The 12087-nt window shown below is 36.7% G+C and overlaps 1 protein-coding gene across 1 annotated transcript in view; it reads left to right on the forward strand.

Moving 5' to 3' along the window:
- The window catches only part of AGMO (alkylglycerol monooxygenase), a 384717-nt gene that overhangs the window by 52061 nt on the left and 320569 nt on the right, over window positions 1–12087 (forward strand). Inside the window, exons 2-3 of the mRNA XM_068549962.1 lie at window positions 925–1206; window positions 2827–2957. Coding sequence (XP_068406063.1) covers window positions 1081–1206; window positions 2827–2957 — 257 coding nt within the window. The 5' untranslated portion in view covers window positions 925–1080. The remainder of the gene's footprint in view (window positions 1–924; window positions 1207–2826; window positions 2958–12087) is intronic.

Here is a 12087-nt window from a genome sequence, read left to right on the forward strand (position 1 = left end):
CTGATTATACATATATCAAAATGTTAGTAGTGTCTCTGGGTAGTAACTTATTTGTTGCTTATCTATAGTATCTACTTATTTCTCCTAAAACAATCATGTATTAATAATCTAATTAAATCTACATAAACATTTTAAAAAGATGAGGTGGTAGCCAAAGCATGACCACAGCTTTTCTAGGTGGAGGGCTAATCAGGAAAGCTCCACTTACTGACTGGTGATGCAATCAATTAAGGGCCTTCTAGTCTACCTAAGAGGTACAGTCAACGTATGCTCCTCCTGGAAAACAAAGATAAGGTCTCTCAGCAACATCTTAACAGCTTCTTCAGAGTCCCCATTAGTGCTAAGAAGAATACAGATGTGAATAGTTGAGATCCATTAAACAGTGCAAATCATGCAAGAAGCTACATGCCCCTAAATTGGTTTTCAAGCATTCGGACATTAACATGATACACATCCAGAAGTATATAGGCAATCACCCGTAAGATATATTCAGTGCTTATTGACTTTTGAGCTTAGTCTTATTAAGTGAGATTAGAACACCTTGTCTTTTCAGGAAATGTGACTCTTTGGGGAGACTACAAACCTGGACACGATGTGAATTTCAAAAGGGAGAGGAGAAAAAATGTATTTTCCTCATGTGATTCGAGTTTTGAATTTCCACCCACTTTGTCAGAGCGAACTTTCACCTGCTGTCACTTTTTTCCTTCTCCTTTCCAAGGAGGTATCATGTGGTTTTGTTTGTCTTTTTTCTTTTTTAATGATAAATTATTCCACCTGCTGCCAGACTCCACTGTTTATCCTTGATTTGGGCAGGAGCCCTTCCTCCCCTTCCCCTCCCCAACGTGCGCTGTTTCTGGGACAGTGTCCCCTGAACTCTGAACTCGTTCCTGATTGATCCTTGTATTTTCTTGTCTCTCCACACAGAACCTGCTGTTGGCTGTGCTCTGTGGGGCTTTGTTTTTAGCTGTTCTCTGACAAAGGGCTTGATCTGTGCAGCACATCTCATCCTCTTTGTTCAGCCTCTGGCTTCAACCACTGAATCACAAATACTCTCCAGCTGGGAGTCAGACAAGGGCAGAGATGAAGAACCCAGAAGCCCGACAGGATGTTTCGGTTTCCCAGGGAATTCGCATGATGTTTTACATGATGAAGCCCAATGAAACGTCATTTGAAACCCTGGAAGAGGTGCCTGATTATGTACAAAAGGTGAGACTCTTAGGTTGCTTCTGTGTCCTGGCTATCGTAAACAGAGCTGCAATGAACATTGTGGTACATGACTCTTTTTGAATTATGGTTTTCTCAGGGAGGTGGATGGACCTGGAGTCTGTCATACAGAGTGAAGTAAGTCAGAAAGAGAAAAACAAATATTGTATGCTAACACATATATATGGAATCTAAAAAAAAAAAGGTTCTGAAGAACCTAGGGGCAGGACAGGAATAAAGACGCAGATGTAGAGAATGGACTTGAGGACACGGGGAGGGGGAAGGGTAAGCTGGGACGAAGTGAGAGAGTGGCATGGACATATATACACTACTAAATGTAAAACAGATAGCTAGTGGGAAGCAGCCGCATAACCCAGGGAGATCAGCTCGGTTCTTTGTGACCGCCTAGAGGGGTGGGGTAGGGAGGGTGAGATAAGGAGGGTGGGAGGGAGACGCAAGAGGGAGGAGATATGGGGATATATGTATATGTACAGCTGATTCACTTTGTTATACAGCAGAAACTAACACACCATTGTAAAGCAATTATACTCCAATAAAGATGTTAAAAAAAAAACCAAAAACGGGCGAGACTCTCCGGGAAGAGGCTACTCTTGCTTTTCTCTTAATAAGAGAAACCCCACATTTTGGGGTTTCGTTCATGTTCAATCTTCAAATAATTCTAATAAAAAAATAATAGTTTCAAAAAAGCATGGGGCAAAAGTAGAATTTCCACTTGAATTGAATCTCCATGCAGTATCCATGACCATCTTCTCCTATTAAACTTGTCTTCCCTGATACGTTACTCCAGATTATGATAAAACTTTAAGAAGTTTTCCTGGACACAGTGGCCTTACAAATTTAGCTGTTTAGAAAACTTCAGTACTCATGACCAGCTTCCAAATGAGTGAAACCTATAACTTTTTCAGGATTTGATATCACTCCTTCTTTCTGATTTTTTAAAGAAAAAAATGTGGTACTCACATCTTCATAAATCATTTTTTTTAATATTATGACACCAAACCTAGTCCAATATTTGTCATCAGTTGTGGATGACAAGATTTTTTTTCTGTGATATAAGAAAAAAATGCTGTATGAATAAAACTTGATGCCTAAAACAAGCATTTAAAATGACCTCATTCTCTGAAATACTCAGAAGCAAATTTTTTGTTCCTACAGTTTCAATTTTGTGATTCCTGTAATTCTAATATGAAAAACTAGAATCACGTGCATCCTTAAGGAAAGCCTTTTAAAGTGGGCCTTAGGCATGTAAATAATAGACTTCTGATTATTGCACTTATTTTCACATGTATTTTTAGATCTAACTTGAAACACGTCCTGCCTAATCTTTTTATTTTCTTGGCAGAATTATCGTGGTTACATCTATAGTTATATTTCATGTCCAAACTGGATGATAGAATTTGAGCACCTGTTTAGTGCGTGTCTGAAATAATCAGATTTCTTTGCCTGTTGGGAGGAAATGATCCTCTAGGATAGGTATATACCTTTTCTGCTATGAACTATCTATCACTCTGGGCCTACCATTTTGGGAATGACTAACCAGGAAACTTGGAAGAATTTCATACCGAGCACAATAGCATCTCTTTTCTGCAATTTCCTTTCCAGGCAACTCCATTTTTCATTTCCTTGATACTACTTGAACTGGTTGTCAGCTGGATTCGCAAAGGGAAGCCATCGGGTCCTTTGGATGATGCCTTAACATCGATGTCAGCCGGTGTTCTGTCTCGGCTTCCAGGGTGAGTTAGCTGGTTAGCAGCACTGAGTGAATAAACTGAAATTCTCCAAGTAAGATTGAAAAGAAACCCATTGTATGCGGAATTGGTCTATTTTCACATACATCCCCAAAGAACTCAGTTACTGTCATTATTTAACTTTTTGATGTTTTGGTCATCATGGATTTTTTACATTTGTTATCAAAAATATTGCTCTAAGTATTATTTATCTTAATTACTGAATTTATTGGTGCCTTCTTAAATTTTGTGCCCAAGACAAGTGCTTCACTTGTCTTATGCTAGTCCCAGGCCTGAGTGATGTTCTAGTTATCTATTGGAAAATTAATTTGGCCTCAGGTAAATTCACATCCTGTAGCAATCTGGGGTGCAGACACTCCCTACTCAAAGTCATACAAAGCTCTGGATTACTACAGCGGTCTCTTAAGTGGTATCATTGTCTCTAGTCCTACTTCATTTACAGCCAAACATTTCCATAATGTGAATCTGGTGGAAACTCTTCATAGGTTCCTTATAGCCTGAGGATAATTTCTTTCCTAATCTATGGAGGCCTTTGTTTATCCAGCTTTGCTTCTGGTCCCTTCTTTCTTCTTCCCCCTTTGCAGTAGTTGTTCCCTCCATACTCTGCTACTTGCCATTACTCAGATGTCTCACGTGGTCATCCGAGTGGCCAGCTCCCATTCATTTCTTAAGTCGAAGCATAGACTTCTCTTGAAGAGTCATACTCTTCAGCAAATCTTGCCTGTTTTCCAACCCTATTTTAGGCACCACTTCACTATGGGCTCTGTTCACTGTGGAGTATTGTGCTTACCCCATAATAGAATTGTCACAATGATATTAAGCTCACCTGTTTGCCTCCCAGCCCTTCCTGCAGGCTTGCATGCAACTTGAGAAACAGAGATGTTCTTTTAATTTTAACTCCTATGCCTGGAATGATGTCTGATACATGGTCGATTTTTTTTTAAAAAAACACCTAACGTTCTTATAGTGTTATGTTGATGGTGACGTCTGAGGATGAAGGGACCAAAAAACAGTAAACAATAAATGACCTACTACTGTTTAGAAAATAAATTGTAATGTGTTTAGAGGAGATACCAATGAATGGAAGGCTTTTCAGTATATGAGAGTTTTCCAAAGAGCAGAGGGTGAGGGAAGATTCCCTTAGAAGTCTGTGCTTTGCGTTGCTGAAGAATGTTCTCATTCCTGCTTCCCACCCATTGCTTCTTTTACTGTTTTAAGAGCTTTACTTCTAACCAGTGCTCATTGCTTTGGAATGTTTGTATGAACCGCCCAGTGGGAAACCAAGGTGGATTTTTAAAAAATAAAATGAAAACTTAATGATATCTGAGAAAAGGTAAAATAATTTCATATAATTGCATCAAATTGTTTAGATAGAAAGTAAACCTAAAGGTAAAATATTTTTCATAAATGTTACTATGAAAAAGATAGGATAATTGTTATAAAATAATAATAGTAATAATCATCATAAAAGAGTCTCTAAAAAACTACTCATATGGTTGCACATTCCTGTCAGAATCAGAGAATAATATCTCAAATTATTCTTAGTTAATTTCCAGAATACTCTAATTAAGAGTTTACAACTACCTATAATTTCCTCTATTTCATGTCTCCCTTGAACAGAACTGAACAAGAAATACGTTCAACATACTCAAGGGACATGTATATTTGGTTATTGAAAAATACTCAGTTGGTTACAATAATTCACTCTGAGAAAGTTAAGTGTATAGGTTTATGGAAATTGGACGGTTGATGAACTGTCAAAATAACTTGATAACTGAGAAGTGCCCTGCAGGTACAATTATGGATCACATATTTTGTTGAGCTGGAATGAATTTATTAAGAACTCAGGGAGACATCAAGTTGAATGAATGCTTCAGCATTTCTTTTACTTTTTTAAGTTTGACTTTGGTCACAAGTGAGATTAGATTCTTCTCTTATAATATTGTAACAACTAGAAATACAAACTGTATCCTCAGTACTCTATTTCTGTTCAACATTGTGATTAAAAGAAAAAAAAAGGTACAGAGTTCTAACAGGAGACCCAATGAGTAAACATATTTCTGCTAAAAAAGAAACCCCCAAATATAAGGGAAATGGCGGGAGAGAGAGAGAGAGAGAGAGAGAGAGAGAGAGAAACCAAAACAAACCAGTCCTTCAGGGATAAGCCTGCAGTTCCTTTTCTTCACATCCCACTACTCATAACACTCCTTAAGCTAACACAAGCTGTGAACTCTGGTGCCCTTTGAAAGAAAGGGAAAAGGTTGTGAACTTGAATTTGGAGCATATTTTTCTATAGTTGTATTTTGAATGAGAACAGCATCTTGCTTCTTTTCTGTTCACAATCCTAAATTATGAAATGTGGATAACTTTGTAAGTTTTATAAAGAATTTTATCTTTCACTGTCTTATCTGAAAGATCTCGGCAAAGCAAATTATTTGAAAATAAAATTTTAAAATATTTTCATTTACTTTGTTGCTATTAAAAAAATTCATAGATATAAGCAGAGAAGGAAAGCTGATCCTCAGGATGCACTCCCCTCAATCCCCTTTCAGCACAAGACGAGAAGGGCGACTTGACAGAAACTCTTAGAACAATATTTCAGTTGAAGCCACAGCATCAAGGGGAATCCTCCTGCAAATCGTTAACAGCTGAAGGTTAGATTAACACGGCATTGATCATACCCTCTCTGAGGGACTAATTTCACTTTCTGTACCAACAACAGGGGCTTGCCACGTCCTTAAAATACATGATTGTAAGAAAAATGGTAATATACCATTTGTTAATCCCTTTGTGAGGAATTATACTTTGGATAATAATTTGAAATAGTCATGTGGCCTCTGAAAAAAGGAGTTGGGGAAATCAAAGTGCAGCCATGAACATGTTTTTCCACTTTGCCATTCATGTAATGGAAATGCTGTGTGGAGACTTTGAGGAAAAACAATGTTTATTTGAGGATCTCAATTTCGTTATTACATAAAAGTCAAAGTACCTTGAAGATTGGTAGCATACTTACCATATTGATGGAAAAGATATATGTGTATCATTTCAAATCTTTATGTAAGGGAAAATCGTAGGGACAATTTTCAAATCTTTATGTAAGGGAAACTCATCGTAGACAAGATTGTACCTTGTTTACAAGCCTGTCGGACAGACCATGATATGTAATAAAAGTCCATCTGTCCTAAGAACCAGATTCTGGGCAGGCCTGCATCTGTTTTGCTCTTCTGGAATCCAGTAGGCAGACTTCCTAGTCAGAATCTAGTCCTGAAATTATAGACAGATATGTGTATTTATCGTAGTTAAATGCAGTGTATCATATGCGGATAATCTGCCTTTCTATCAATTACTTGCATTTGTGACTATAAAAAATTAGACTTAACAAAATATTGACTGAATCAATTTTTAAAAATCTATCTGAAACTTGTGAAATATCCTGCTACTGACTGAAATGCTAATGAGTGAAAAATAATTACGTCTTTTTTTTTCTTGCTTGTTGAAGCAGAACTCAATTTCCAATCCTTCATTAGAAAATCGGGACTTCAATTTGTTACTTCCTTCCAGTGTTTCTGCTTCCATAAATTGCATCCTCCCCAGAGAAATTTTATTCCCGATACAAATATCTACAGTATGTTTGTTTTTAATGGGTTCATTTATTCTGCTGAAACAGCAGATTATAAATCAAATTGCAATAGGTTGGAGGGATAATTTAAGTAGGTAAATTTTCAGATGAGTTGGGGACACTCTACTTTTAATACACATGGGTCACTGCCAATTTTTACTATGGAGCTGGGTCTGCAATGTTGGACCAAAGGTATCTACAGTTTTACTGGCCATGGCTGCCATGGAATTTTCCACTCCTGACAAGAAAGTTTCAATTCATCAAAAAAAAAAAAAAAAAAAAAAAAAAAAATTTAAAGAGGAGGAAATTAAACTTCTTTGAGATACTTTTAACTCCTTGGGGTGGGACTAGAGAATAAAGGAAAATTGTGTACTGCATTTTTACACTAGACTTTAGTAGCAGAGGCAATACTGTTTTTGGCAACGTGGAGTTCTGACAAACAAGTACCTGTCATTTGGGATGATGACTTTAGTCAACAGTTATTCATTGTCTTAAGTAAGAGATAAATTCATTTATGTAATGTTAATAATGGTATTTTATTATGAATATTAATATAGTTTTATTAACTTAGAAAATTATGAAATGAACACCCCATGCGAACAAAATATATCCAAAAAATCTGCTGGTTTGTTAATTATTTTTGCTAGAGAAGAATGCCCCCTTAACTTTTACATGTCCCCTTAACTTCTACCTTAGAAACCTTATAAATAGACTTTGTCTTTGTTTTTAATGGTGTGACTTCAGAGCTAGCTCTTAGACTATCCTTCCCAAATGAATGCAAGCTTCCTTGCACTTATTAGTCTGGCTTTGCGTGCTTATTCAGTAGAGTAATTGAATTACTTGAAGTAATTTACTTCTTGCAAAGTAAAAAATGTAGCACATTTACTTCTTCCAAATCCACCACATTGTGTTTACAAAAGTCTATGGTTTTGTGGTTGTTTTAAAAAGAAATTAAATTAAATGATTGTTTCATAAATGTCATTTGACAGTAGGAAATAGTAGTACAAATGTCTGCCTGCAGAAGGTAGAGCTTGTGTTATGTATTTTGTTATTACTGAGCAAAAATCAATATTCCACTAGATGGAGCAAAAGTGGCAGTAGCTTTACAGATAGAGAGTGCAAGTTCCTGGGCCAGGTATAAGAGATTTTGAAATAAACAACACAATTTCTCAGAAAAATCAATATATATATAGTTATATATATAACATATAGTTATATATATACTAATTTATTTATAACTTCGTGAAACTTGTAAGGGCATTTCAAATGATCTCATTTAAATATTGGTTTATTTTCTAATTTATGACAAGATTGTTAGAAATAAAAAGTCTACTTTATTTTTTTCAATTTTGCATAATCTGGCCAAATTTCTCTAATGACAGTTATAAAATAGTACAAGTTGGCAGATGTCTGTGAACACTGAGTACGTAATTCAACTTACTCGGAAAGTTGCTTTGAAATTTTAACAGTTTGCGATGAGAGCCTTACATCAAATTTCATTTGCTTGATTAATGATTAGAGCGTGAGAGTATTTGAGAGCTGGATAATTTTAGGGCCCGTTCAGCCTAATGCTCTCATGTCAAATTAGCTGGGAGATAGTGAGATGGTGAACGACCTGTCTGTCCAGTGTTACCTTTCTCTACTTTTGATGATGGAAACATTCAAACTCAGAGGACTTTGATAACAAATTAGCTTTGTAATTCTCAATCCTCAAATAATATTTATTATCATTTATGGATTATTGAACAATTTCAACATTATAAAGTAACTTTATATTTTTAAAAATCCAGCATCAGTACTGGAATACTATTTTGGTATCTTACCAGATTTCACAGTCACTAAACATTGACAGGACAGATTTTAGTTTTATTGAAGTGTAGTTGATTTACGGTGTTGTGTTAATTACTGCTGTACAGCAAAGTGATTCAGTTATACATATATATACACACACACACACACGCACATATATACATTCTTTTTTAAAATATTCTTTTCCTTTATCATAGGATATTGAATATAGTTCTCTGTGCTATGCAGTAGGACCTTGTTGTTTGTCCATTCTATATATAAAAGCTCACATCTGCTAACCCCAGTCTCCCGCTCCATCCCTCCCCCAACCCCCTGCCCCTTGGCAACCACCAGTCTGACAGGACAAATTTCTAGTGTGGACAGAAAAGGTTACATAAAACACATGAAAAATTAACTGTCATTCATTTGCCAGAAGATATACTTCAGACCCAAGAGAATTAGCTATTTGGCGGGTATTTATAAAGAATGTAGGACAAAATGGGAGGGGAGTCTCTACACATACAGGTTGTTAATTAGAGGAGTCTAATGCCTCCTTATATTTAGATTATTTTCTCGGTCTTGCATTCAAACTTAATGAATAAAAGGAATCTAGCATTTGGTTATTCAAAGCCCCTGTGCTACCTAATTTCCATCTCCACATGATAAAGTAAGCTCACTATATATGCATATTACATATGTCTCTTTCCACAGGAAAGGGGTTAGAGTTATCGTTTGAATTCCAGAGTGCAGAGTCATATGCTGGGATTGGGGGCTGGGAGAGAATGAAGGAATTGGGAAGAGAAAGAGGAAGAGGGTTAGTTTTATGATTCAAGGTCTGGTGGGAACATTTTTGAAAATATAGGTGCTATTTCCTGCAATCAAGGGCTTTCCAGAGCTTGATAATCATTTCCCAGGTGTATCTCTTGCCGAATTGTTTTTAGTTGTGGGCACTCCATAGCTGTTTTTTCCCATTTATGATGGAAGAGGATCATATTCATCTTGCTGATAGAGAACCGGGAATTCAATTCCCACAGCTTCTCCGCTCTTTCCCTTCACCTTGAGGAAAGTTTGGCTTCGTGCTAAGGTGTGAAAAAAAAAAGAAAAAGCCTTGACTGTAGTATGTCAGGCATATTTCAGCTCGATTTGTGTCAACCCTAATAAGTAAGTTGACAGAATAATAAATTGGGTGTCTGCTCAAGACCTGGCACCTGTACAGGAAATAAAGTATTTCAATTACATGCAGGTTCTTTTTGTTTTACACATGGAAGTTTTCCAGGGACCCTCTTTCTATTATTGAAGTTTTGGTATCTGAAAGCCTATTCAATTGTCACTAGAAAACTGACAAGAAAGACAGCAACTTTAAAAAGAGATACTGAACTGGTGGGACATTGATGAGGCAGGTGGCTGTATTTGCCCTCTTCACCAATGTGTCCTCCCTTTCTTGTGCTGTGCCTGGCACCTAGTAGGCACTTACTATGAATTTTTTGAATGATTGAATGAATCCATGAATTGACCTGCTTTGACACCATGTAGTAAAGCGGATTAAAAAAACCCTGTAGATTATTTAAACTTTCTATTCCATTTTCCTAAGTTTTAAGGTTTTCTTTCTAGATCAGTCTTTTTTAGGGTTATCAGCTGGGGCAGTTTTGCCCCCGGGAGGCATTTGGACATTTTGTTGTCACACCTGGGGTGGAGGGCTGTGCTACTGGCATCTAGTGGGGAGAGGCCAGGGATGCTGCTAAACATCCTACAATGCACAGGACAGGCCCGCACGGCAAAGAATCATCTGGCCCAAATAGCAACAGTGTCAAACTTTAGAATTTCTGTTTTAGAAAAATTAAGTTAGACCATATAAAATTGATATTATTCACCATTTTTTTCCCTAAAACTTGAATTTTATGTGGTTAATCCTCTACTAATGAGTATTAAGGAGCAATTATAAGGTTTCATAATTTGGGTAATAGTTTTCACAGGACACACCCCTACAACAGAGAATTATCTTGTCCAAATGGCAATAATGACACTGTTAAGAAGCCTTAGTCTAGATGTATAAGAATTACCAACCAAGCTAACATGCTTTAAAATAAAATTCGTTCTATTCCCCCTACCCTGATAAATAACCTGGATGACAAATTGGAAGACACATTTCAAATTTCAAGTTCTTGGATTCCTCAGAGTTCCAGAACAGTGTGAGAGCCCCTGGCCCATGGCCTGTCCTGTCTCATGAGGGACCTCACACACCTGTGTGTGCACACCCCAGTCTGCTTGTCCCAGCTCTGTCTACACATCCAAAGAAGCCACTTTTGTCTACCTTGTCATGTTGAGGACTTTACACACCTGCATAGGTGGACCCTCTGGAGGCCTGGACCAGGAAAGAGGCCCATGCAGTACTGAAAGCAGCCTCAGGGCCACTTGACAGGGGATTCTGGAGTATCCAGGGCATTGCCTGAGTTGTGACAGGGGTGCTGGGTAGGTAGTCTCCTTGGATCAAGGACTCACACTTAAGGACAAAATTGCTCTTTCCAACCATATAATTGTTCAAGGAGGTCATGGAGAGGATGCGACCCTGGTTGACCTATAAGCTGGACTTCACTTACCCTTCCCCTTTCCCTTACTCTCTCCCCTGTCCATGGAATGTAAGTTACACCTACAATCCCATGCTAACAGCTGTTTCAAGGACGCAGCCTTGAGAGAGTAAGGTGTTGTTGAGACCATCTGGACTGAATAAGTGACTTGAACCCAGTTAAGACCTTTCTAGAAAATTTTAACATTCTGGAGTGAGAGTATGGAGATTTACATGTCTTGCAGCCACCGAAGACAAACCTCTCTAAGTTCCTTGTTTGTTAAAACTGCCACTTCCCAGTCTGGAGTGTTCTGTCTCTTTCTTTAGTTTCTTCTTACCCCCCCCGTGTATGGGGACCAATTTACAAACCTAGAGTAATCTTAAATTGAAAACTGAGTTTTAAGATCTGGTGATGTGTAATCCTTTTTCAAAGTGTAGGCATTTGGCATTTCTATTAGTTATTTATATTAATGCTGTTGTGAAGAAGCCTAGTGTTTTATGTTACTGATTAAATAATTACTTGAAGGATTCAAAATGTGAGACAATTTTAAAGTTATTAAATCACAGTTAAAGTCATATCATAACTAACGTCAACATTAGATTAAAAGTAAACATCTGGGTCTCCAACAAAACCAGTAACATGCTAATTCATAGGCGCTGACTATGTAAAGGGAAATACTAGTAAAATAATGAATTTTAACAATAAACTGATGAGCTGCTTCTTTGACTTTTATTTAACATTAGAATATTTCAGAAATTTCTCACTTGTTCATGGTTTATAAATAAATCTTTATTAGGTAGAATAATTCATTTTACATATGAGTGATAAATATTAATGAAAAAGTCAGTTCAATCATATCTATAAAAGTGATAAAAGGAATGATTATCTTGAGTCTGATCCTAAATTTGATCACAGGAAATTTAAAAGGAAAAATACTACTCTTTATAAAATTGAAGTATATTATGTATATTTTTGAAATTTCTTTAAATAAGAATTTACAGAAGCTTGGTAGAATATGTGGTAAGAGATATGCTGTCTGGGTTTTAAAAACAATTGTTTATTTCTAGGGAAAAATTATTCCCTTATATTTTGAGATCCATAGTTTATATTACCATAAGAAATACTGATATGCTATGAGAATCCA

This window comes from Eschrichtius robustus, chromosome 8 (assembly GCF_028021215.1).
Source record: "Eschrichtius robustus isolate mEscRob2 chromosome 8, mEscRob2.pri, whole genome shotgun sequence".
Lineage (NCBI taxonomy): Eukaryota > Metazoa > Chordata > Mammalia > Artiodactyla > Eschrichtiidae > Eschrichtius > Eschrichtius robustus.